This window comes from Chiloscyllium plagiosum, unplaced genomic scaffold (assembly GCF_037043375.1).
Source record: "Chiloscyllium plagiosum isolate Xiang-an unplaced genomic scaffold, Cpla_swu_hap1 HiC_scaffold_8, whole genome shotgun sequence".
NCBI lineage: Eukaryota > Metazoa > Chordata > Chondrichthyes > Orectolobiformes > Hemiscylliidae > Chiloscyllium > Chiloscyllium plagiosum.
In genome coordinates, this window is record NW_028270146.1 from 53069611 (window position 1) to 53096287 (window position 26677).

A 26677-nucleotide genomic window follows, 5' to 3' on the forward strand; every position below is an offset into this window, starting at 1 on the left:
TCAGGAGGCCCAGCTATCGGAGGTGTGTAATAATATGTCTGACCAGTTTGATTAGAAAAATAGATTAAAAAGAAGTTAAAACTGACTACTGTAAACCTAAGGTAGATGCATGTTTTCAGTACTATGTCACTTTCTTAAAATCAGAATTTAGTAATGGCATTTATGCTTTAACTTCGAATCATTCAAAAAGTCTCAAATCACCTGAGTTTATCATCATCAACTGACAGACCCTGTGCTGGCCCTCCTTTCTTTTAATATCTTTTCAGCAGCTTTTGTAGCACAAGGAACATAAGAAAAGAGGAAACATCCAACCGGCAACAATTCCAATGTATACTGAACAGGTGTGTTGCTTATCCAGATGAACTCATTTCTTTTTAAAAGAAAGCTTTCCATCTCACAATAAAAGAACATTTAATATGTGAAATGCCATATCAGTTTTTGTCACGATTTTCATTGTTTCCTGAAGGTATTACTCTTTAATGGAGTACAATTCCACAGTTTCCAGACACATTCAATTCTCCAAACTATTGTTATCCGTCCATTTTAATAATGAGTGTCACTAATTTATTGAGTTGTAGAGGGAACTTTATAGTGAGCTCAATCAGAATCTTGCATGCATTTCAGAATAAGTTGTTTTCTGCTCTGAGCCAAAATAAAACAGACCATGTCCTGTTGTATAAGAGCAATCTTCCAGCCCTGGAGCTGCTGGAACTGGGGACAGGCAGGGAACTCAAATTGGCAGGATGTTGGAAGAATCCCACTGTATTTCTATCTCCACTGGAATTTTCCTTGGTGGAAAGGCCAGATCTTCTGACCTGGCCTCCAACTGAAACCTTTGAATCTGATAATCCACAACCACATATGTCTGCTTTTTCTCTAAATCCTTAACTCCCTTGTTGATAAAAATCTGTCTGTCTCAGCCTTGAATATTCCAGCCTCAACAACCCTCTGAAGTAAACAATTCCACAGATTCATTACCCTCTGAGAGAAGTAGTTCCACCTCGAGCCTGTCTCAGTTGTGTGAACCCCCCCATTCTGAAATGTATGTTCTGTTGTGCTAGATTCTCCGACAAGGAGAAACCATCTCTCGACATCTACCTTGTCAAGTCCCCTGAGAACCTTATACTTTTCAATAAGATTACCTCTTATTCTTCCAAATTCCAATGAGTACAGGTCCAACCTACTTTTTGCTATTACTTGTCTGTGCCCTCTTATTCTCAATCCCTTTGAATGGGATCAGTTTCTCCTTGTCTGCTTTGTCTAGGCATCTCATGATTTGAATACATCTAAGTGATGGGGCGGCACAGTCGTTAGCACTGCTGCCTCACAGCGCCAGGGACCCGGGTTCAAGTCCCACCTCGGGCAACTGTCTGTGCTGAGTTTGCACGTTCTCCCCATGTCTGCATGGGTTTCCTCCAGGTGCTCCGGTTTCTTCCCACATTCCAAAGATGGTTAGGTGAATTGGCCATGCTAAGTTGCCTACAGTGTTAGTTGAAGGGTTAAATGTAGGGGAATGGGTCTGGGTGGCTTGCTCTTTGGCGGGTCGGTGTGGACTTGATGGGCCAAAGGGCCTGTTTCCACACTGTAAGTAATCTAATCTAATCGGATCTTATAAAATGGTCTCTATATACCTGATGTCAATCTAGTCAATCTTTTCTGGGCTGCCTCCAATGTCAGTATTTCTTTCTTTAGTTTAGGGAGTTAAAACTGTTCACAATATGTGCTAGATTCTCCGACAAGGAGAAACCATCTCTCGACATCTACCTTGTCAAGTCCCCTGAGAATCTTGTATTTTTCAATAAGATTGCCTCTTATTCTTCCAAATTCCAATGAGTACAGATCCAACCTACTTAACCTACTCTTCTAAAATGGTCTCTATATACCTGATGTCTATCTAGTCAATCTTTTCTGGGCTGCCTCCAATGTCAGTATTTCTTTCTTTAGTTTAGGGAGTTAAAACTGTTCACAGTATTCCAGTTGTAGTCTGATTAGTGCCTTATATTGTTTTAATAAAATCTTGCTTTTATACTCCATTCCTTTGAAACAAAAGCCAACGTTTCATTTGATCTAAGATCTAAATGATCTACTATTACATCCTTTAAAATAGATTCTAACATTTTCCCAATAACTGATTTATCTTTACATTCTAAGGAGTTATTAGATTAGATTAGATTAGATTACTTACAGTGTGGAAACAGGCCCTTCGGCCCAACAAGTCCACACCGACCTGCCGAAGCGCCACCCACCCACACCCATTCCCCTACATTTACCCCTTCACCTAACACTACGGGCAATTTAGCGTGGCCAATTCACCTAACCTGCACATTTTTGGACTGTGGGAGGAAACCGGAGCACCCGGAGGAAACCCACGCAGACGAGGGGAGAATGTGCAAACTCCACACAGTCAGTTGCCTGAGGCAGGAATTGAACCCGGGTCTCTGGCGCTGTGAGGCAGCAGTGCTAACCATTGTGCCACCGTGCCGCCCCAAAGTTATATGCTTATGTTCCTACAGAACTATCTGTTAGCCTTAGTCTTTAATAGCTTATGCCACTCCAGCCTTTTTGAGAACCTTGTTATGGAGTATCTCAGGTTATCAGCCTTGTAATTCCCATTGTACACCCTAATTCACCAAAGATCCTTAGACAGAACCTTCCAAACCCACAGCCACTACCACATAGAAGGATAAGAGCAGTAGGTACTTCGGAACATCACCACCTGCAAGTCCTCCTCCAAGCCACTCATCATCCTGACGTAGAAATATATTGCCGTTCCTTTAAAGCAATTGGGACAAAATCCTGTAACTCTCTCCATAAAAGCATTGTGGATCTACCTACAGCACATGGACAGCAGCAGTTCAAGAAGGCAACTATTATCTTTTTAAAGGCAGCTAGAGGCAGGCAATAATTGCTGGACTGGCCAGTGACATTCATACTCCATGAGCAAATAAAAAATATACTGACTTAATTCAAGGATGCATTTCATGCAATTTCAGTGTATCATGCCTATAATATTGTGCAATACTTTCTAAAGCCAATTCTGATGCTTGACAGGACTGCTTGCTGTGTGTACGCTTAGTACATTACAAATTTAAACCTGAAACTGTGTATTCTGTTTGTGTGCAGTGATTGGGCAGCTGAGATACGTGAATTATTGTTGCAATAGTAGTCTAGTTATGAATTTGAGACAATGGAGATGGTGAGCAGAAGGATGTGGATTTGTTGCTGTCCTGAACAATTGTATAATTATCTACCTTGCAACAATGTTTTTGAAGTTGGGCATTCCTTATGTTGGTACAGAGAAATAGGTTGCAGTAATGACTGGCAGAGACCATAAAGGTTAGAAATAAAAATAATTTGCTGGCATAGTTAGAATTAGAAAATTAAATCATTAGAAATAAATAAGGAGGTCCATGTTAGATTTGGATTGCACTTGTAGAAATGTATAAAGAGTGTGCATAAAATGTAAAAATGTATACATAATGTATAAATCAGTTTTGATTAAGGGAAATATTACAGTTGGAAAGAGATTTAGCCTTTAGGGATAAAGAAAACAATATTGAACAAAAGTCCTAAGCTGCGGGCAGTTACCTTACTTCTAGCCTCCTTTGTGACACTCAAATGAAGGTTAATGGGATTTACTCTTGTGCATTTTTTTTCATCCCATTGCTATGTGTTGTCTTCTACAAGCAGCATTAGGGCTAGAATGAGGAGAGAGATTGCTTTTTTCAAAGTGTTACATATCTGGCTGGTTATTTATTGCCCTGGTGATAGTGTGCTGCCTTGTTCAACTGCTGCTCTTGTGGTATATCGTATTGAATGCTGGAGCAAACTTGAGAGGTCAAATGGCCTACTCCTGCTCCTATCTTCTGTGTTTCGATATAACTTCACCCATAGTGCTATTTGTGAAGAAGTTCCACGATTTTGACCTTGCAATGTTGAAGGATCATCAATCTGTTTCCACATCAGGATGATGTGTGGCCTGGAGGGGATTTTGAAGTTGGTTATGTTCCCATGCAGCTGTTGCTCTTGCCTTTCTAGGCGTTCGAAGTTGTGGGTTTGGAAGGTACTATTGGAAGGAGCCTTGATGAGTAGTTGCATTGCATCTTGTAGATACTGTTGATACTGAGTATCAACGGTGTAGAGAACGATTTGAGGGTAGTGGGTGGACTGCTACCTTATGTATCATTTAGCTATATTACTTGGAAATAGTATCTTGCAACTGAAACATGCAAGAACTCTAGTAATAGAACAATCCCACAAGGTAACAGTATGGCATAGTGGAGACTTATGACAAGCTTTAAAGTATTTGAAGATATTGTGAAGAGGAGCTAAGTATAACTGTATACATGCATAGTACACTGGATCACTGGAAAATAGTAAGTCTCTTCCACATAGCTAACTTGGTGAAACTGGTAAATTTCTTCCAATGTTGCATTAAATCTCTTGATACAGTTACCATGTTATTTTGCTGCTAGCTACTTCCTGCCTTTGCATTGTAAAGATTATGTATTGGTTGAATGCTCCTTTCTAAATCGAGATTTCTCTATGCTTCAGCCCCTGTGGCAGAATTTATTTCAGTGCACCAGAGAAAAACAGAATGTTCTTTTCACTGCTGAACTAATTTCAGATATTGTGAATTTAGCAAAGAAAAAGTTTCTTGCTTGCATAAACTACCCCTTTACAGTGCTGCTGGATTTAAACTCTGCAGCAACACCTAATTTTCCATCTTGTACTATGAATGCTACATTTTGCTAGAAAATGGGATTAGAATAGTTGGGTGGTTATAGAGCCATAGAGATGTACAGCATGGAAACAGACCCTTCGGTCCAACCCGTCCATGCCGACCAGATTTCCCAACCCAATCTAGTCCCACCTGCCAGCACCCGGCCCATATACCTCCAAACTCTTCCTATTCATATACCCATCCAAATGCCTCTTAAATGTTGCAATTGTACCAGCCTCCACCACATCCTCTGGCAGCTCACTCCATACACGTACCACCCTCGGCGTGAAAAAGTTGCCGCTTAGGTCTCTTTTATCTTTCCCCTCTCACCTTAAACCTATGCCCTCTAGTTCTGGACTCCCCGACCACAGGGAAAAGACTTTGTCTATTTATCCTATCCATGCCCCTCATAATTTTGTAAGCCTCTATAAGGTCACCCCTCAGCCTCCGACACTCCACGGAAAACAGCCCCAGCCTGTTCAGCCTCTCCCTGTAGCTCATCCTCCAACTCTGGCAACATCCTTGTAAATCTTTTCTGAACCTTTTCAATTTTCACAACATCTTTCCGATAGGAAGGAGACCAGAATTGCACGCAGTATTCCAACAGTGGCCTAACCAATGTCCTGTACAGCTGCAACATGACCTCCCAACTCCTGTATTCAATACTCTGACCAATAAAGGAAAGCATACCAAATGCCTTCTTCGCTATCCTATCTACCTGCGACTCCACTTTCAAGGAGCTATGAACCTGCACTCCAAGGTCTCTTTGTTCAGCAACACTCCCTAGGACCTTACCATTAAGTGTATAAGTCCTGCTAAGATTTGCTTTCCCAAAATGCAGCACCTCACATTTATCTGAATTAAACTCCATCTGCCACTTCTCAGCCCACTGGCCCGTCTGGTCCAGATCCTGTTGTAATCTGAGGTAACCCTCTTCGCTGTGCACTACACCTGCAATTTTGGTGTCATCTGCAAACTTACTAACTGTACCTCTTATGCTCGCATCCAAATCATTTATGTAAATGACAAAAAGTAGAGGGCCCAGCACCGATCCTTGTGGCACTCCACTGGTCACAGGCCTCCAGTCTGAAAAATAACCCTCCACTACCACCCTCTGTCTTCTACCTTTGAGCTAGTTCTGTATCCAAATGACTAGTTCTCCCTGTATTCCATGAGATCTAACCTTGCTAATCAGTCTCCCATGGGGGAATCTTGTTGAAAGCCTTGCTGAAGACCATATAGGCCACATCTACTGCTCTGCCCTCATCAATCTTCTTTGTTACTTTTTCAAAAAACTCATTCAAGTTTGTGAGACATGATTTCCCACGCACAAAGCCATGTTGACTATCCCGAATCAGTCCTTGCCTTTCCAAACACATGTACATCCTAATCCTCAGGATTCCCTCCAACGATTTGCCCACCACCGAGGTCAGGCTCACCGGTCTATAGTTCCCTGGCTTGTCTTTACCGCCCTTCTTAAACAGTGGCATCACGTTTGCCAACCTCCAGTCTTCCGGCACCTCACCTGTGACTATCCATGATACAAATATCTCAGCAAGAGGCCCAGTACTCACTTCTCTAGCTTCCCACAGAGTTCTCAGGTACACCTGATCAGGCCCCTGGGATTTATCCACCTTTAACCGTTTCAAAACATCCAGCACTTCCTCCTCTGTAATCTGGACATTTTGCAAGATGTCACCATCTATTTCCCTACAGTCTATATCTTCCATATTTCTTTACTGGCACAGATGCGAAGGGCCAAATGGCCTTTTTTCTGTGCTGTAGATCTCTATGACTAATCACAGGTGTTTCCAGTTCTGAGAACCTGTTCAGCATGCTAATGAGGCTGACCTAAAGGAAATAATTACAGTGTAGGGTTTTTGTGGCACAGTGGTCCTCTGAGCTAGGAGACCTGGGTTCAAGTCCTACTTGCTCCAGAGGTGTGTAATAATATCTCTGAGTAAGTTGATTAGAAAATTAGAAAGGTAAGAATTAGAAGAAACGTGTTTTAGGTTGGACAGGAGCTGGAGGATCTAAATGACTGCTCCTGTCCTGATGTTTTCTCTATGTGGTCTAACTTCGAGTTGAATGTGCATGCAGTCAGAAAATCTGGCCTTTTGTTCTTCTGGTCTCCTTGGGAATGAGTGTTCCTTTTTATGACTATGTTTATTCGGGCTGATTGATCACATAGTACATCCTGTATGGATGAATTGAATTGGATAGATTCCCACAGAAACAGTAAATCACAAAATGATTACAATCCAAACTTTCACATAACTATGTACCTTATACTTAACCTACCAATAGTATTTCTGCATAGCTGATAAAAGGATAGGAAAAGGAAAACCTCTGACATCACTATGCATAGCTCCAGATTACAACATATGCACAAAATGTATGTTGCCACAGCAACCTAGAGTCCTTGGTTGTCAGTGGCTGGAGGGGTAGAATGGATCAGATTGGTGCCAACAGCACTGTGTTCAATCACCATTCTGGTTGGAGTAGATTGCCATACCTATGATCAAAATTACAGTGCTGTGGATCAACCTGCATTCAAAGAACTCAAGAAGAGGAGTATGTTTTTTTTCCATTCTCCAAGTTTGTTTCTTTTTTTGAAAGCATTGATACTTTGGGTGGTGGCACATCATTTGTTCATAGCTAACTTTAATTTGTCGAGACAGTAATTACTTTCAGCCTGTTTTTAATGGGTGTGTCACAGCCCAGCCCATCCAGTATTTACATGTTCATTTTATAGATGAAGCACTTGACAACAATCAGAAATAAGACCCCGTCTGATTTTTCTACCCCTTACCTCAATGACTGCAAACTAAACAAATTTGTTTTTGCAGAAAGCTGCATTAGGTTCTCGGCCTGTTTGTCAAGCCCTTTGGAATGTTGTTTGGCGTATTAACAACTTCACTTATATTTCTGGATTAAATGTAAATAACACATTGCAATAACATCACCTCTGTATGAAGGAATTACGATAAAACATTTGATATGAACGGACCATTTCATCAAATAAAATTTGAACAAGTGTTTACAGCAGTTTCATTAAATACTATTCAAAACTTGCTGCAAAGAGAAAAGGTTGGCTTTTGGACAAAATCTAATGCTGTTTCACTAAAACCAAACAATTTTGTTGATTACTGTTTATATGCTATGGTGTCGCAATTACGAATAGAACAGTAATTACGCACTTGAACATCAGGGTTAACATTACAGCAGTAATATTAATCCTAAACTACTTCAAAGAGAGTAGAGCATAATAGTTCAGAAAATTTGTTACTAAATTATGTAATGATGCATTTTGTCCTTTTTTTTTCTATGAAGAAAGGTTGAGACGGAGGTGACAGAGCAGTCTGTTCCAAAGGCAATAAAGTAAACAGGTTGTGATGCCTTGGGTTTTTTTTAAAGTTGAAATAATAGATGCAGTCTGAATGGGTGAGGTCAAGCTCTCACAGAACCAGGATTTTTTTTCAAGTTTTAGCCTTCAGTAGCGGTTGCTGGGTTCTTGAAGCTGGATGTAGAAGCTCTTATTCCTCTCCCACAGCTAAAAATTGAGTTTTTTTTTCCCTGCTGCTAGAATTGCATGTGGGACAATCTATTTTACTGAATTTGCCTGTTGCCAAGTGTAGGTTTATGGGATACTATTATATTGCAATTTTTAATTAACAGTAGTTTATTAATGTTATTTTCACCATTTTGATAGCGCTACAGTTAAATCAATTCTTTTCTTTTATTGTTATTTTGTCTATATTTTAACTTAGTGTAAAAATAAAATGTGCTTTATTTGAAGCCTGATAATTTGACCAAGCGAATTGCATCTGGAACACAACACCTTTTAAAATTTAAAAAAAATTTATTTTCTACAACGTGGTTAAATTTGTATTTGCTTGACTATTCTCTTTTTGACTCTCACTTTAGTAATGGGAAATGGTTATTAAACTCCATTTTCATTTTTGATGCAATGTTACTGTCTCAATGACTTTAGAAATAGTATCCTTATTTCTCTCATGATTTTGAGTTAACGCTTTCCCATCACCCTAACTATCCCATCATCATCCATATGCTTATCCAAGGACTGTTTAAATGCCCCTAATGTGGCTGAATTAACTACATTGGCAGGCAGAGCATTCCATGCCCTTACCACTGTATGAATAAAGAACCTGCCTCTGACATCTGTCTTAAATCTATCACCCCTCAGTTTGTAGCTATGCCCTCTCGTACAAGCAGATGTCATCATCCTAGGAAAAAGATTCTCACTGTCCACCCTATCTAATCCTCTGATCATCTTGTATGTCTCTATTGTATCCCCTCTTAGTCGCCTTCCCTCCAATGAGAACAGACCCAAGTCCCTTAGCCTTTCCTCATAAGACCTTCACTCCAGATCAAGCAACATCCTGGTAAATCTCCTCTGCACCTTTTCCAATGCTTCCACATCCTTCCTGTAATGAGGCGACCAGAACTGCACACAATACTCCACAAGTGAGGCCGCACTAGCATTTTGGACAGTTGCAGCATGACATCACAGCTTCAAAACTCAATCCCTCTACCAATAAAACCAACACACCATATGCCTTCTTAACAGCGCTATCAACCTGGTTGGCAACTTTCAGGGATCTATGTACATGGACACCAAGATCCCTCCGCACATCCACACTACCAAGAATCTTTCCATTGACCCCGTATTCTGCCTTCCTGTTATTCTTTCCAAAGTGAATCACCTCACATTTATCTGCATTGAACTCCATATGCCACCTTTCAGCCCAATTCTGCAGTTTATCCAAGTCTCCCTGCAACATTTTTCAAAGAGGGATATGGGACAAGTGCTGGCAAATGGGACTAGATTAATTTAGGATATCTAGTCGGCATGGATGAGTTGGACTGATCTGTTTCCATGCTTTACATCTCTACGACTCTATGACTGTATGTAGCATGTCCCCTGGATAAACATTTATTTCTCATAGTGTTATAATTACACCATAAGACTCACCAACTTCTATCTGAAACTTTAGCCACAATGAATGTCTTTCTCCCTGTGTGCAAGGCAGTCAGGTGCTCTCAAAGAACTAATTATAATCTCTTCCCAAGCTGGGGATGATCATTCATTACCAAAGGATTTTTGGATTTCTCCAAAAAATATTTGATGTAGCCCCCAACCATTTGAAATGAGTTCTTCACATGTCCTGCCCACACAAGGGCAGACGTTAATTAACAATTTAGTCGGTCCATTAGGATTTTATGAAGCATCTCATATATTTATCAGGTTGTTTCTTTATTTCATCTCAAAAGAGGAGGTATAATCAGAACCTCTAATGGTCTGATTCTTCTTATTAATATTAAAAAAAATTAAGATCCACCCTGAAGCATTTTTTTCCTTCTTTGTACATTCCATGGAAACATGTTCACTTTGTACTACCTCTGCAGTTTTAACATTTACTTGCTTCCCCAATGCCCCTTTCTAAAGATATTCCTACTCCTGCAAAAGTCTTATATTCGCTTCCAGAAAATGGTTTTGGTTTGTCAAGTCCTCTTTCAGTGCAAAGATATTACTTTATTTCTTTTGGTTCAAACTTTCCTGGTTTATTACTTTAGTGTCCTTATCTTTGTTCTCTAAAACTGGTACTACTTAGGTTCATAGACTTTCTATTCTTCCAATTTACTTATGGATTTCCATGTTACTACTTGTACTACCTGTAAATTGTCCATCGGAGTTATCCTCGGTATCTGCCAGAACTACTACTTCTCTGATCTTAAACACATGACAAATGTCTAAAGAAGTCTTTAAATTTACAGGAATGCTATTTTTAAATTCTTTCATGATCATTATTTACCTTGCTTTGTCAGTTTTTTTCTGTAATTTAAGTGATGTAAACTACTAACCCCAAAGTATTTTCTTTCTTCCTTGCAAATTCCACAAATGTCTGATTAAATTTCTTTCTTGTCCCAAATTTTGATTGCTAAGCTTCAGGCATAAGCTCATAAACATTGAGTATTGTCTCCAAGTAGAATTTATATATACATATACAAAAATGTACATATGTATGTATTATGATCTTCGATAGAATATTCTGTTTTCTAAATTTACCAAAGTCTGACCATGCCTCATATATATTTCAGAGGTCATGTTATTAACTTCATCCATTAATTTTAGTAGAATTTCCAAACCTTTTTCAATATTTAATTGTTGTGTCTTTAGCTCTGAGTGCTTTATACCTGATCTTGCTCCAGTATGATATGAGAGTGACAGGGCTATACCTTTTTTAAAATAAAGATGTAACCTGTGTCCACATATCCACTCCAAGTTCAGCCTCATAAAACATTAATAGGAAGTCATATTGTGATACATTGCACTTGGTTTTAGCAATTCTTCTCCAAAGTAACTCCAAATACAATCTTCTGGCTTCAGGTCTTTACCTTTAGATAACCATTCTCTGCTACCATTGTCACTTTGCATCTTAGTCAATCTGTAAGACAGAAAACAAAACTCTTTGCAGATAGCATTTATTAATTACACAGTCTTAAATATTTTTAATCAACCCTCTTCATAGATGTCATAAACTACCCTGGAGCGGTTGGGACTTGAGCCTCCTGGTTTTGCATTACTTAATCTTAAGCTCCCTTCACCCTTTATATCCAGCTGCTCAGCCTTATATCTCGTTATTCTTGTTCGCAAAAGGACCAAGAATGAGAGCATAGGTTTAAAGTGATGTACAAGAGAAGCAAGGGCATTGTGAAGAAAACCCTTTCCATACAGTGAGTAGTTAGGGTATGGAATGCATTACATAGATTTTTGGTGGGAGCAGATTCAAGTTAAGATTCGGGAGGGCATTGGATGATTACTTGTGCAATATCTTGTACAAGTGTACGGGGAGAAAGCAGAAGATTGGCATTAGGTAATGCTGCTCGTTTGAAGACCCTTTGCAGGCATGCTGGGCTAAATGGCTACTTGTGCACTGGAACAATCTGTGATTCTGCAATATTGTCAAATTAAAGAGTCATCTGCATTGACTAAAATTTTCTTAACATTGTCAAGAATACAAAATGTTACATGGTATTTTTATGTACATGTTACATCAAATTCTTTAAATTATTTACTTCTTTTATTTAGGATCACAATACTTGGTTAGGTCAGGATGATGAGCCTTTGACTGGTTTCTCTTGGCGTGGAGGTTCAGAGCGTGAAACTACTGGGATTCAGATATGGAGTGAAGTGTTTCTGGTGGACAAGCCTAATGGAGAAAAGGTGAGAGCGTAAAACCAAGATGACGAGTTACATTGAATTTACAGCAAAGAAGCAAATCTTTTAACCCACTCTCTACTGGTCTCTAAGCTGCGCACAGGCTTTGTTCCCATCCCTCTATAGTATCAGTTTGTGTGTTGGTTTTTGAAAGTGTGTTCATTTTCAAATCGCCTTGCCTCACTGATAAAGTAATGCTTCACTTACTTGGAAAAAAGTCTGATTCAAGAGCATCTTGTCACCTGACAAAAGAGCAGCACTCTAAAAACTTGTGATTTTAAATAAATCTGTTGGAGTGTGACTTCTAAGCTTGTTTATAGATCATTAAATTTCAACTTTATAGAGAATATAAGCTGTGAACAGTGAAAATTAGACATAAAAGTAAAACAAAAATGGTTGGAGATGCTTGGCTGATCATGACCTGGAAAGATAGCTTCATATGTTGAGTGGAATAGAAGAGTTCTAATTTAGAGTTTTGAGTAAATGTCATTTTCATACACTGACCATCAACTAGGAGAAAGTGAGGACTGCAGATGCTGGAGATCAGATCGAAGAGTGTGGTGCTAGAAAAGCACAGCCAGTCGGGCAGCATCCAAAGAGGAGGAGTATTGACATCTCAAGCATAAGCCCTTCATCAGGAATGATGAAGGGCTTATGCTTGAAATGTTGATTCTCCTGTGCTCCTCACATGCTGCCTGACCTACTGTGTTTTTCCAGCACCACACTCTTCAACATCCTGCTGTAAATGTCCAGTAATTATTGATCTTATTCCGATTGCAGATCTTAAGAGCAATCAATATACAGAAGAGAAATAAGTATTTGTAATTGCATTATTTTTGGTTTTTGAAAAGAAAGTGTTGGGATGCAAAGTATATTCTATATAAACAGAGACATAATTAATTGTTTGGGATGATATATTCATTATTAATGTCAGTTTCTTTGAAGTGTAACCGTTATATTTCCATTTACCTTTTCGAATCAGAGGGACTAGTTGAATCATCTTTGTTATTGTTCCCATTCATCTTTTGAGATCTTTTCCTTTTTCTTCACCATGTTATAGGTAATAATGTAATATTGTCACTTGCCTGCTTTTGAAAGGTTATGAACAAATGCATTTCATTTGCAGGTTGCAGTACTATTGATGGACACGCAAGGGACATTTGACAGTCAGTCAACTCTTAGAGATTCTGCTACAGTATTTGCACTTAGCACCATGATAAGTTCAATGCAGGTAGGAGAATTTGCTTCTGAAATTTTGAGTCGTGATCTTTTTGAAATGGTCTCAAAAACTGAGAAAAGTAACAAGAAACCAGCAGCAGCATCAATGTTGACATAATTGTGAGAACACCTTGTAGCATCATACTTCTGTTCATTGGCTTTATTGCCGTATCTGTGAAAATCATTGCGTTCCTTTAACTAAGTTAATTTTCCACATTTTCAGGGGGCAGACTGGAACTTAAATAAACAGCTACAAGAAAATTAATTTAGTCCTCCTCAGAACAGAGGTGGTCAAATCCTTCCAAGCATTAAACATGTAAAATTCCAAATAAAACAAGATAGTTGTGTTAACTACATTAAACTTTGGCGACAGAAAACGTATGGCCTTAAAATGTATATGCTGCTTGGAGGCCACTGCCATACTTTGAGCTCACCAGGGGATCCTGTCTGAGAAGATCTTGGCACCATCACCAGATTTGCAAGCCCCCTGTCTCAAGTAGCTACTTAAATGCCATTGTCACTGACAGACAGGTAGACAGTGTCAGTGTGTCCTTTCCACTTGTTTGACCATGGACTGGGGACTCGCATATTGGGCCATAGATCCAGTACTTGCAAAAGCCAACCCTTCCATTCCCACCTCCATTTGGCTGCTCACTGTCTAATTCCCAGAGCTTTCCCTCTCTTCAAATCACTATGTCAGCACATTCTAATACTTCGAGAATAGTTCACCGTGGCATCCAGAAATAAGATGGATGGGCTGAGAAAAGATGTTGTGATAGAATGGTAATGAATCAAACATCACACAGCTACAAAATAAAAATTTATATTATTGGCTCTATACAATGAAAGATGTATTAAATTATTGTTGGCAGTTTTGTTTTAATGTTGAACATTTCATTTGGCTCAGGAGTGTTGAAAGGCTGAGTGCATTATTTCAGTCATTCTAAGGGATTGATGGATCGTTTGAAATGTTCATGGACTCTTGGGGATCTGTAGAACTCTAATTGTGAACCCAGATATATACTTATTACCAGTCACTTTGATATTTGAAAGGTATGAAGTGTTTTGTAAACCAAAATAAACCTTTTTTCTATCCTTGTAAGTGCAAACTAAATGTCATTATTGTACTTTTGGTCTGAACAACTGTGCTTCATGAAATTAGTGAATATTATAAAATATAAATATCTCTTGAAGAGGAAATACGTAATAAATTAATGTAAGCACACAGTTCCTAATTCATGACACTCAAACTGTTCCTAGGCACAAGACTATCTCACTAATGTATCTTGGCATATAATGTTTGCTGATAAACAGACAACCTATGCAGCTGAATATCCTTGCTGACTGACAAACTTGAGAAGATGGCATTGAGCTATATTGCAGTCCTGTTGTGTGTTCTATGATATGGTTACAGCCACAGTGATGTTAGGGAGGGAAATCCAGGACTCCAACCTACTGCCAACAAAGGAATGCTAGTTTAGTTCCAGGTCAGGTTGGTACATGGCTTTTAGGGAAATTCCTTGTCTGCTACCCTTGTCCTACTAGGTAGTAGAGATCATAAGTTTGGAAGGTGCTATCTGAGGTTTCATAAGTGATTGCAAAGCTCATTGTAGATTGTATACACTGCTGGCTCTCTGCACTGCCAGTAGGGTGAATGAATGTTTAAGTTGATGGAGGGAGTGAATGATAAAGATGTTAATTGTGGTGCCAGTCAAGAAGGCTGTTTTATCTTGAATGGTGTTCAGTTACCTTAGTGTAATTGGAGCTGCACTCATCCAGACAAGTGGGCAGCATTCTAATACATTCCCAGTTTGTAATTTGCAGGTGGACAGGCATTAGGGAGTCAGGTGATGAGTTCCTCACCTTAGAATTCCAAGGCTCTGCTCTTATAACCAAACTATTTATATGCACCAGTTGAGTTTTTGACCAAAGCTAATCCCAGTGGGGGAATTTGGTAAAGTTCATACAATTGAATGCCAAAGCAAGATTTAGATTCTCTCTTGTTGGAGATGGTCTTTCCCTGGTACCTGACTGGTATAAATGCTACTTGCCAATTATTGGTTAAACATGAAAGTTATCCAGGTCATGCAGGCATGGACCACTTAAGTAACATAAGTAATATAAAAACAACATATGCGGACACAAGACCTGTTGGAGAATCTCAGCAGATCTGGCAGCATCTGCAAGTCAATATTCTGAGTTCAATATAACTTCGGAATATGTTAATATATGAGGAGTCGCAAACAGGACTGAACACGCATTAACCACTCCAGTCCTCACCTTATGATAGTGAAAATATCATTGATGAAGCACCTGAAGATGATTGGGGCCAGGACAGTACCCTGGGGGATCTCTGCAGCAATGCTGTGGGGCTGCGCCAACCATGACCATCTTCCTTTGTGTTCGCTACGACCAACCAGAAAGCTCCCACCAATTCGTATTGTCATCACTTTTGCTAGGGTTCCTTAATACAGAGATGGTGAAATGCTCCCTTGATGTCAAAAGCAGTCCCTCTCACTGCTTCAACTGTGGAAGTCAATAGAGTCGTATCAAGTTTTGTCTAATTTTAGGGCCAATTCATTTTATATTCTCATTAACACCAGATAATTATAATTCACATAGTATGCTTAAAGTCATCCAATTATCTTAAGCTAACAACCAGTCACTGTTCATTTTATTGAATCTCAATGATACTTTAAAACTGATGTTAAAAATCATTTTAAAATCCTTACCATAGTAAAACAATAAGTGTATTACTTTTCAGAACTGTAAAGACTCTTATTTCATTTTGTCCAGGTATATAACTTGTCACAAAATATTCAAGAGGATGATCTTCAGCATCTACAGGTAATTGAATAACCAGTGAAAGTCTATAAGTAATAGCATCAACTTAGGGTAATCTGTTCACCTCAGTGTTGGTGTTTAATCTCCTTCAGCTCTTCACTGAATATGGACGTCTAGCTATGGAAGAAACGTTTCAGAAACCATTCCAGGTGAGAAAAAGTTAATGCTTAAACTTGCCAGAATTACAAAAGATCAGTTTCTGCAATTAAAATTAATATCACTATTTATTAATGTCTTTTAAAAAGAAAAATTTCATTGTCTACACATCTTGCCTTTTATTTCAGTGCTGAGCAGCTGAACTGGAAAGCTGCTGTGGGATTTTCCTGACATTAATTTTGTACCAACTCATTAGAATATGTGTAAGAGTGGTACGACAGGATTTGCTGTTTCCTCTGTTTCATATCATTGGGAAGGACATAGCCATGAGGCTGTGCTGGAAATCAAAAGCATGAAACCAGCTTCTACTATACTGGCTACAGAGCAAAATCTTTACTGTTATAAATATATTGATTTTAAAGCAGGAGTGTACAATTGATTAAATATTGCTGAAATGAAATACAGGGAGTCCCCGGGTTATGAACACCTGACTTATGAACGCTTGTACTTATGAACTGACTTCCATAAAGCCTATTACTTTAAAAATTCAAGTTACATACAATGGTTCGGACTAATGAACGGGAGGACTACTTTGCGCGACACTCAAAATACTGCATGTTTTCAGCGGTTCACCGGCCTGAGCGAGAACAATGCCATGCCATCGTAATCATGGCTTCAAATTGTAAATCTGATACAATTGATGGTGATGCATCCAAGTAAAGGAAAACAATCACGATTGAAACAAAATTGGAGATAATAAAGTGATCAGAGAGAGGTGAAATACCAACAAAAATTGGAAAAGTGTTAGGCTACAGTCCATCAATGATTGAGACAGTTATAAAGCGCAAGGGGAGAGTAATGGAGCATGTAAAAGGCTCTCCCAATTAAAGCGACAAATACCATTAAGCAACGCAGTTGTTCTATTATTGAAATGGAAAGACTATTGGTAATTTAAAGAATCAGAATTAGCGTAATATTCCTATTAGTCTTGGCTTAGTGCAAGAAAATGCTCAAAGCCTTTTCAATGACTTAAAAGCTGTACGTGCAGCAAGTGAAGGTGCTTGTGATGAAGAATTTGTTACGAGTAGAGGTCGGTTCAACTGTTTCAAAGGGAGGGTAAATTTACACAATATTAAGGTGCAAGGTGAAGCAGCAAGTGCTGATGTAAGTGCTGTGAGAGAGTTTCCTGAAATGTTGAAAAAACATTATTGAGGAGGGAGGTTATGTGCCTGAGCAAATATTTAATGTATACGAGACTGGCTTTTTGTTTGGAAGAAAATGCTTGAAAGGACATACATTTCAAAATTGGAAAAAAACTGCTCCAGGGCATAAGACATCCAAGGATAGGCTAACATTATTGCTTGGTGGTAACATCCTGGGGATTGCAAGCTTAAGCCTATGCTTGTGTATCACTCCCTGAATCCGAGGGCACCTAGCCGAAACATCAAGGCATCTCTTCTGGTTATTTGGAAGGCAAACAAAAAGGCTTGGGTGACGGAAGCTCGCTTTGAAGATTGGTTCCTGAACTTCTTTGTTCCTGCTGCTGAATGCTATTACTTGGCCAAGAAGATTCAAAATTCTCCTTGTGCCTGACAACTCCCCCGGACATCCAAGCATTTTAGATGACTTTCACCCAAATGTAAAGGTCATCTTTTTGCCACCCAACACCACATCACTACTACAGCCAATGGATCAGGGAATCATAGCCTCCTCTAAGGCTTATTATTTACACCGGACCTTCTCACAAGCAGTCAGGGCTACCCAAGATGATGCAATGACTTTAAAGGAGTTCTGGAGGAATTACAGCACTAATGATGGCATCAAAAACTTTGCAGACTCTGGGGAGGAAATGAAAAAAACCAATATGAAAGGAGTCTGGAACAAATTGTGTCCCCAGTTCACCGATGGTTTTAAAGCATTTACAGCTGAGGACATCGCTGAAGCCAGGCAAGCTGTAGTTGATATTGGTAATAATCAACTGCAGTTAGACATCAATGAAGATGATGTCTTAGACTTGCTTGAATCCCATGCTGAAGAACTGACCAATAAGGACCTTATGGAGCTGGAGCAGCAGGTGATAGTATTTGAGAAAGAAAGCCAGGTCCTAGAAACCCCAGAACCCAAGAAGTTTTTGACGAAGGAGTTAGCTGAAGCCTTTTGTCTCACTGAAATAGGCATGGCAAAGTTAGAGGAGCAAGATCCTAATGCAGAGAGGTTCACCAAAGTTTACAAGATAGTTACCGATGACCTGAGCTGCTCCAAGGCCATTTATAATGAGAAAAAGAGAAGCTCTGCTCAATCCACCCTTGATGTTTACTTTAAGAAATTGACTTCAGAAGTAAACCCCCACTCTCCAGAAGCAGAAGCAGACACTGACTCTCCAGTAGCAGTATCTATCCCTGACTCTCCAGCACCAGGCTCATCCTCTCCAACACCAGGCCAATTACCCAATTAATAAAGTTATCTTAATTATTAATTAAGGCCCCTTCTGGTATACTAGACATTGTTTGGAATGTGAGTGAGTGTAAACCTTTAATGATTATGTTTTCTTTTCTGTCTAAACAGTCTAAGAAATGTTTCTTTAATGTTTTTTATATCTATACTAAGACAAACATTCGACAAATTGATGCTAGATGTGCATCATATGTAACTGCTCCAACTTACATACAAATTTGACTTACGAACTGACTTAAAAACAAAATTCGTTTGTAACATGGGGACCTGTATGTTGATGTGTATACACTAGTTTGGTGTCTATTTATTTGTTGAATAATAAATATAATTAAATAAAGTTGAAAATTGAACTTATACTATAACTGTCTTTTGAACTTCTGAAAATGCTTTAAAATTAAAACAAAATAGATTTAATACAATAACCCTGAAAAACAATTCTTGAACTAAAGATTATTTTCTTTTTAATATGCAGTCACTTATATTTCTAGTCCGTGATTGGAGTTTTCCATATGAATTCAACTACGGTCTTGACGGAGGCTTCAAATTCCTAGAGAAACGCCTTAAGGTTTGTGGCATCTAATGAACTATAATTTAGACAATTAAAAATAACCTGATAGTAATTGGAGTAGTGTTTCCACTGAGTAAAAACAGATGAATCAAAACTACAATGTCAAATGTTGCTTCTGTCCTTAAACTCAATTACATTGCCAGATCAAGTGAGGATAGTATCTTTTCTATTTCTAAAGGATGCTAATGGACCAGGCAGATTTTTTTTTCATTCTCTCATTGGATATTGTTGCTAGCCAGCATTTATTGTCTATCACTTGTAGCCCTTGAGAAAGTGGTGGTGAGCTGCTTTCTTAAACTAGTCCATGTGCTGTAGATAGACCAACAATGCCAAATGCCCTTCCTAACAGGATTCCTGACTGCTATATGTATTTTATGGTAAATTCCATGATGAGAGATGTAAGAACAGTGTAGTGGATGATATTTTAGTTGATTAACTTGCAGCCTAACGGAGCCAACCGATGCAATGTGATAAATCAAAGTGAACTTTTCTAGGCAAACTTACAACCTTGAAGTGAGAATCAATTACTTCAAGCAGTCTATCAGATACTGGAAGATTGGAAACCAAAACAGAAACTACTAATAACACTCAGCAGGTCACTCACCACCGGAGAATAGGCAACTTAACGTCACGACCAAAAGAAAATGCAAAGGCATAGAATTCAAAAGAAACAGAACAAAGGAAGTAAGAGAAAAAAACAGACACAAATGAAGCAGTAGATCTGCTATTTCTTATCTTGTATCCACGTTGGTACGGATTTGTTTGTATTTTTCCTCTCTGTTGAAACTGTTAAACAAACTGATATCTGTATTCTGTATTAGGCAGTAAACACTTCAAAAGGTTTACAAGGATTTTGTTGTTAGTCTATAGTTCAGTTTTGCACTAATTTCAGTTTTCACCTTTTTCACTCCAGAAGACAACTCCATCATAAGGAAGAACTGGGTTTTTTTTTGATGACCCATCACCAAATCACTTAATTAAACAACTAAAAATTAACAATTAACAAGTCACTGGGGAAGTGCAACTAAAACAAAAATGAAGAAGAAGGGAGGGATTAGATCAAAGTGATGGAGGGGGAGATAGCACCTTACAACAAGAGCACCTCCAGAACCCAGCTCCTTTTTTATTTTAACTTAGACCTCCACCAAATCACCTGTGTTACTCACTAAAGAAATAATAAGCACTGACCACCAGTGGCAGTGAAATAATAACAAATATAGGGGAGATGGGAAGAGAGAGGGCAATATGTCAAACTTGAGTTGGTGGCAGCTTTTTCAACTAAGAGATGTTATGGCCTACCTTTGGAGCAGGTAGGAATTGAACCCAAGCCTCCTGGTCCTGAGGAATGGACACTCCATTGTAGCAGAGGAACTCTTCAAATTCAGCTCTTTTTCTGTAAATCAACCTGTTCAGAGCTTTTATTACACATCTTTGGAGCACATGAGACTTGAACTTGGGCGTCCTGCTCTCAATCACCTCTGGAATTGTTCTGGTTTACCCTTAAAGGGATCTACATTTCAAACACTGACAGAAACTGTTTCTTTCATTTTACTGTTCAGTGAATTAAAAGCAAGGACCTAAAACTTGAGCTAATTCCAGATAACTGAGCAAATTTTACTTACCTTTCACATTTGATTTCTTTTCCCCATACAAACTTTATTCCAGATTTCAGAAAATCAGCATGAAGAACTACAGAATGTCCGGAAACATATTTATTCTTGTTTTACAAATATTGCCTGCTTCCTGATGCCACACCCTGGTTTGAAAGTGGCTACCAATCCCAATTTTGATGGACGGCTAAAAGGTATTCATTCATTACTCATTGCTCATTTACTTCAGATCCATTTCAAAAATGTCTTCACTGATGTATTTAATATCTAAAACTACAGGGTTCTAATAATTCATTTATTTATTTGTAGAAAAGTAATTTGTTATTGCATAAAGATTCATGATTTCGAACAAACTCAAAGAATGTATGTGTATTTTTGCTTAGAAATAGATGAGGAGTTTATAAAACATCTGAAGGTGCTGGTTTCTTGGCTACTGTGTCCTGAGAACCTTGAGCTGAAAGAAATCAATGGGAATAAAATAACAGGTCGAGGGCTTGTGGAGTATTTTAAGGTAATGTTATAAGTGACGATTTTTGTCGTAACTTGGTATGTTATTAATATAGCCCATTTTCATAAGTTTAGTGATCACGTTAATTTTTTTCTTTCCTTTGTAGACAACGTCCACCCCAGAGAACACACTTTTTGTTATGCAAACAGTTGTCATTTGCATGCTATGCACAAACATTTACAGAAACTTGCAAGGAAATATGTTGTTTTACTTGCACTGGGATTGAACCAAAGTACAAACTACTCTATATTGGTAGTTTGTGATCTCAGAGCTTGGGGGGAGGAGGGATGATGGATATGAGTAGAGATTTGAAGTGCAGTGAAGTAGAATGCTGCGGACTTTTCCGAGTGACTGCCTCAAAAGTACAATGTAGAGAAAATATTTCATCCACCAGGGCATGGCTGAACCTAAAAAATATTTGAAAAATTAGAATTGACAGGTTGAGAACTGATCAATAAAGAGGCCGTAGAGCTCTGATCTTCAGAAAAGGTTATTGAGGTGTGCATTAGAGCACTTCTGTGACAAATAAATAAAACTCTGACCAATAATTATAATAAATTTTAATTAGTAAAGGATCTTGCTGACAAAGAGTTTGATCAGTGAGTAGGTTTCTGTAACAATAATAAATGAAACTATTTGAATATTGAATTTAGTTGTCATCTCCCAGGATAACAGTTAACTATCTATTTTTGCTAGTTTTCATCCTTCTACTTATTCCTTACTGGTCCATAGTCATAGGTATTGGACACTTTCCAATACATGTCTAAACAACCATTATTCACTGTGGGTCTTCACTTTTTATTGACTGGTGCTAGACATTGCACAAAATTGTCATGACTGAACATTACGTGCCCAAATCTAACCAACATTCAAACATGTCCATCTGGCAGAGGCCTCTGATTATTGCTTAAGATAAGAATCTTGTAAGTTAATTGTTGTTTTAAGTGTGGCCTACAGAGAATCTGCAATAGTGAGTAGAGTAGGCTCTTTCTTGATGATATGTTTTTGGAGATATGTCTCTTGATTAAACTTAAAATATAAGCCATAACTATTAATTTAACATGGGGCAGTGTTTGTAGAGGAATAAGATTGTGTTATTTTCTGGGTCTGTAGATTGTGAGGGAGCAAAACTGGCTTTTAATAGAGTGATATGTACTTCTTGTCAGATGTGGGATTTTAAAGGGAGTTTAAGGATTACTGCGGATTATATCTGCCATAAGTGCTGTTGGCTGCGAATCTTATCAGATTGAATGGATTGATTGGAGAGACAGTTAGAAGCGATGAGGAATTTGCAACAGCAACAGTATGTGATGGATGGCAGTTATAGGAAGGGGGGAAAGTCTCAGATAGAGTCACATAGTTGGGTTAACTCCAGGAAAGGTAAAAGAGGTAGGCAGCTAGTGCAGGAGTCTTTTGTGGATATACCCATTTCAAACAGGTATGCTGTTTTGGAAAATGTAGGGGGTGATGGATTCTCAGGGGAACGAAGCACGAACAACCAAGTTTCTGGTATTGAGACTGGCTCTAATGCAATGAGGGGTACGTCGGGTTCCAAGAGATCAATTATGTTAGGGGATTCTCTAGTTCGAGGTACAGACAGACGTTTCTGTGGCCAGCAGCAAAGAGGTAGAATGGTGTGTTGCTTCCCTGGTACCAGGATCAAGGATGTCTCCGAGAGGGTGCAGAATGTTCTCATGGGGGAGAGGGGCCAGCAAGAGGTCATTGTCCACACTGGAACCAATGATATAAGAAGGGAAAAGGCTGAGATTCTGAAGGGAGATTACAGAGAGTTAGGCAGAAATTTAAAAAGGAGGTCCTCGAGAGTAGAAATATCTGGATTACTCCCAGTGCTACGAGCTAGTGACAGCAGGAATATGAGAATAGAGCAGAATAGAGCTAAGGAGCTGGTGTATGGGTGAAGGATTCACATTTTTGGATCATTGGAATCTCTTTTGGATTAGAAGTGACCTGTACAAGAAGGACGGATTGCACCTAAATTGGAAGGGGATGAATGTACTGGCAGGGAGATTTGCTAGAGCTGCTTGGGAGAATTTAAACTAGTAAGGTGGGGGGTGGGACCCAGGGAGATAGTGAGGAAAGAGATCAATCTGAGACTGGTACAGTTGAGGACAGAAATGAGTCAAACAGTCAGGGCAGGCAGGGACAAGGTAGGACTAATAAATTAAACTGCATTTATTTCAATGCAAGGGGCCTAACAGGCAAAGCAGATGAACTCAGGGCATGGTTAGGAATATGGGACTGGGATATCATAGTAATTACAGAAACATGGCTCAGGGATGGGCAGGACTGGCAGCTTAATGTTCCAGGATACAAATGCTATAGGAAGGACAGAAAGGGAGGAGGGGGGGGGGGGGGCGCATTTTTGATAAGGGATAGCATTACAGCTGTGCTGAGGGAGGATATTCCCGGAAATACATCCAGGGAAGTTATTTGGGTGGAACTGAGAAATAAGAAAGGGATGATAACCTTATTGGAATTGTATTATAGACCCCCTAATAGCCAGAGGGAAATTGAGAAACAAACTTGCAAGGCGATCTCAGCTATCTGAAAAAAAAAACAGGGTAGTTATGGTAAGAGATTTTAAATTTCCAAACATAGACTGGGACTGCCATAGTGTTGAGGGTTTAGATGGAGAGGAATTTGTTAAGTGTGTACAAGACAATTTTCTGATTCAGTATGTGGATGTACCTACTAGAGAAGGTGCAAATAAGGCAGGGCAGGTGACTGAGGTGTCAGTGGGTGAGCACTTTGGGGCCAGTGACCATAATTTTATTAGATTTAAAATAGTGATGGAAAAGGATAGACCTGATCTAAAAGTTGAAGTTTTAAATTGGAGAAAGGCCAATTTTGTTGGTATTAGGCAAGACCTTTCGAAAGCTGATTGGGGGCAGATGTTCACAGGTAAAGCGATGGCTGGAAAATGGCAAGCATTCAGAAATGAGATAACGAGAGTCCAGAGAAAGTATATTCCTGTAGGGTAAAAGGAAAGGCTGGTAGGTATAGGAAATGCTGGATGACTAAAGAAATTGAAGGTTTGGTTTAGAAAAAGAAGGAAGCATATGTCAGGTATAGATAAGATAGATCGAGTGAATTCTCAGAAGAGTATAAAGGAAGTAGGAGTATACTTAAGAGGGAAATCTGGAGGGCAAAAAGGGGACATGAGATAGAATTAAGGAGAATCCAAAGAGTTTTTACAAATACGTTAAGGACAAAGGGTAACTAGGGAGAGAATAGGGCCCCTCAAAGGTCAGCAAGGCAGCCTTTGTGTGGAGCAGCAGAAAATGGGGGAGATACTTAATGAGTAATTTGCATCAGTATTTTCTGTGGAAAAGGATATGGAAGATATAGACTGTAGGGAAATAGATGGTGACATCTTGCAAAATGTCCACATGACAAAGGAGGAAGTGCTGGATGCCTTGAAACACATAAAAGTGGATAAATCCCCAGGACCTGATCAGTTGTACCTTAGAACTCTGTGGGAAGCTAGAGAAGTGATTGCTGGGCCTCTTGCTGAGATATTTGTATCATCAATAGTCACAGGTGAGGTGCCGGAAGACTGGAGTTGGCTAACGTGGTGCCACTGTTTAAGAAAGGTGGTAAGGACAAGCCAGGGAACTACAGACCAGCGAGCCTGACATTGGTGGTGGACAGGTTGTTGGAGAGAATCCTGCGGGACAGGATGTACATGTATTTGGAAAGGCAAGGACTGATTAGTGATAGTCAACATGGCTTTGTGCATGGGAAATCATGTCTCACAAACATGATTGAGTTTTTTGAAGTAACAAAGAGGATTGATGAGGGCAGAGTGGTAGATGTGATCTAATATGGACTTCAGTAAGGTGTTCAACAAGGTTCCTCACAAGAGACTAATAGCAAGGTTCGATATCATGGAAGGAGAAAGTGAGGTCTGCAGATGCTGGAGATCAGAGCTGAAAATGTGTTGCTGGAACAGCGCAGCAGGTCAGGCAGCATCCAGGGAACAGGAGAATCGACGTTTCGGGCATAAGCCTGAAGAAGGGCTTATGCCCGAAACGTCGATTCTCCTGTTCCCTGGATGCTGCCTAACCTGCTGCGCTGTTCCAGCAACACATTTTCAGCTCGATATCATGGAATACAGGGAGGACTAGCCATTCGGATACAGAACTGGCTCAAAGGTAGAAGACAGAGGGTGGTGTAGGGTTGTTTTTCAGACTGGAGGCCTGTGACGAGTGGAGTGCCACAAGGATCGGTGCTGAGTCCTCTACTTTTTGTCATTTACATAAATGATTTGGATGCGAGCATAAGAGGTACAGTTAGTAAGTTTGCAGATGACACCAAAAATGGAAGTGTAGTGGACAGCGAAGAGGGTTACCTCAGATTACAACGGGATCTTGACCAGATGGGCCAATGGGCAGAGAAGTTGGGGAGTGTTGCTGAACAAAGAGACCTTGGTGTGAAGGTTCATAGCGCCTTGAAAGTGGAGTCGCAGGTAGATAGAATAGTGAAGAAGGCGTTTAGTATGCTTTCCTTTATTGGTCAGAGTATTGAGAACAGGAGTTGGGAGGTCATGTTGCAGCTGTACAGGACATTGGTTAGGCCACTGTTGGAATATTGCGTGCAATTCTGGTCTCCTTCCTATTGGGAAACTTGATAAGGTTCAGAAAAGATTTACAAGGATGTTGCCAGGGTTGGAGGATTTGAGCTATAGGGAGAGGCTGAACAGGTTGGGGCTGTTTTCCCTGGAACATCGGAGGCTGAGGGTGACCTTACAGAGGTTTACAAAATTATGAGGAGCGTGGATAGGGTAAATAGGTAATGTCTTTTCCCTGGGATCGAGGAGTCCAGAACTAGAGGTCATAGGTTTAGGGTGAGAGGGGAAAAGTATAAAAGAGACCTACGGGGCAACTTTTTCACACAGAGGGTGGTACGTATATGGAATGAGCTGCCAGAGGAAGTGGTGGAGGCTGGTACAATTACAACATTTAAAAGGCATTTGGATAGGTATATGAATAGGAAGGGTTTGGAGGGATATGGGCTGGGTGCTGGCAGGTGGGACTAGATTGGGTTGGGATACCTGGTTGTCATGGACGAGTTGGACCGAAGGGTCTGTTTCCATGCTGTACATCTCTATGACTCTATGGTCAGTTTTGTTTCAGAACCCATTGGTAACACTTCAGCTACCACCAATGCTTGGATCTGCCATCTTAGTGCACAATGCAAATCAAATGTGGTTCATTCTTTGTATGTGCATGACAAGATTACTGATGAGAAACTTACAAAGTCGTCATCTCAATCTGATGTTTGTCTTTACCTTTAATCCAGCAGATAAAATTTAATTAATTAATTCATTCATTCATTCATGTTGAAAATATGACAGTTGTTATGACTTGCTGTTAGTTACCAGTGAACCAGA

The 26677-nt window shown here is 39.4% G+C and overlaps 1 protein-coding gene across 3 annotated transcripts in view; it reads left to right on the plus strand.

The window, feature by feature from the left end:
• Positions 1 to 26677, plus strand: part of atl1 (atlastin GTPase 1) — a 63255-nt gene that overhangs the window by 23278 nt on the left and 13300 nt on the right. For 2 of the 3 annotated variants that reach the window (XM_043697615.2, XM_043697616.2), the window contains exons 3-9: positions 11838 to 11972; positions 13093 to 13197; positions 15981 to 16031; positions 16121 to 16177; positions 19051 to 19143; positions 20812 to 20950; positions 21140 to 21267. In XM_043697615.2, coding sequence (XP_043553550.1) covers positions 11838 to 11972; positions 13093 to 13197; positions 15981 to 16031; positions 16121 to 16177; positions 19051 to 19143; positions 20812 to 20950; positions 21140 to 21267 — 708 coding nt within the window. Of the gene's footprint in view, positions 1 to 286; positions 342 to 11837; positions 11973 to 13092; positions 13198 to 15980; positions 16032 to 16120; positions 16178 to 19050; positions 19144 to 20811; positions 20951 to 21139; positions 21268 to 26677 lie in introns of those variants that run through there. The other variant, XM_087989846.1, reaches the window with a different exon arrangement.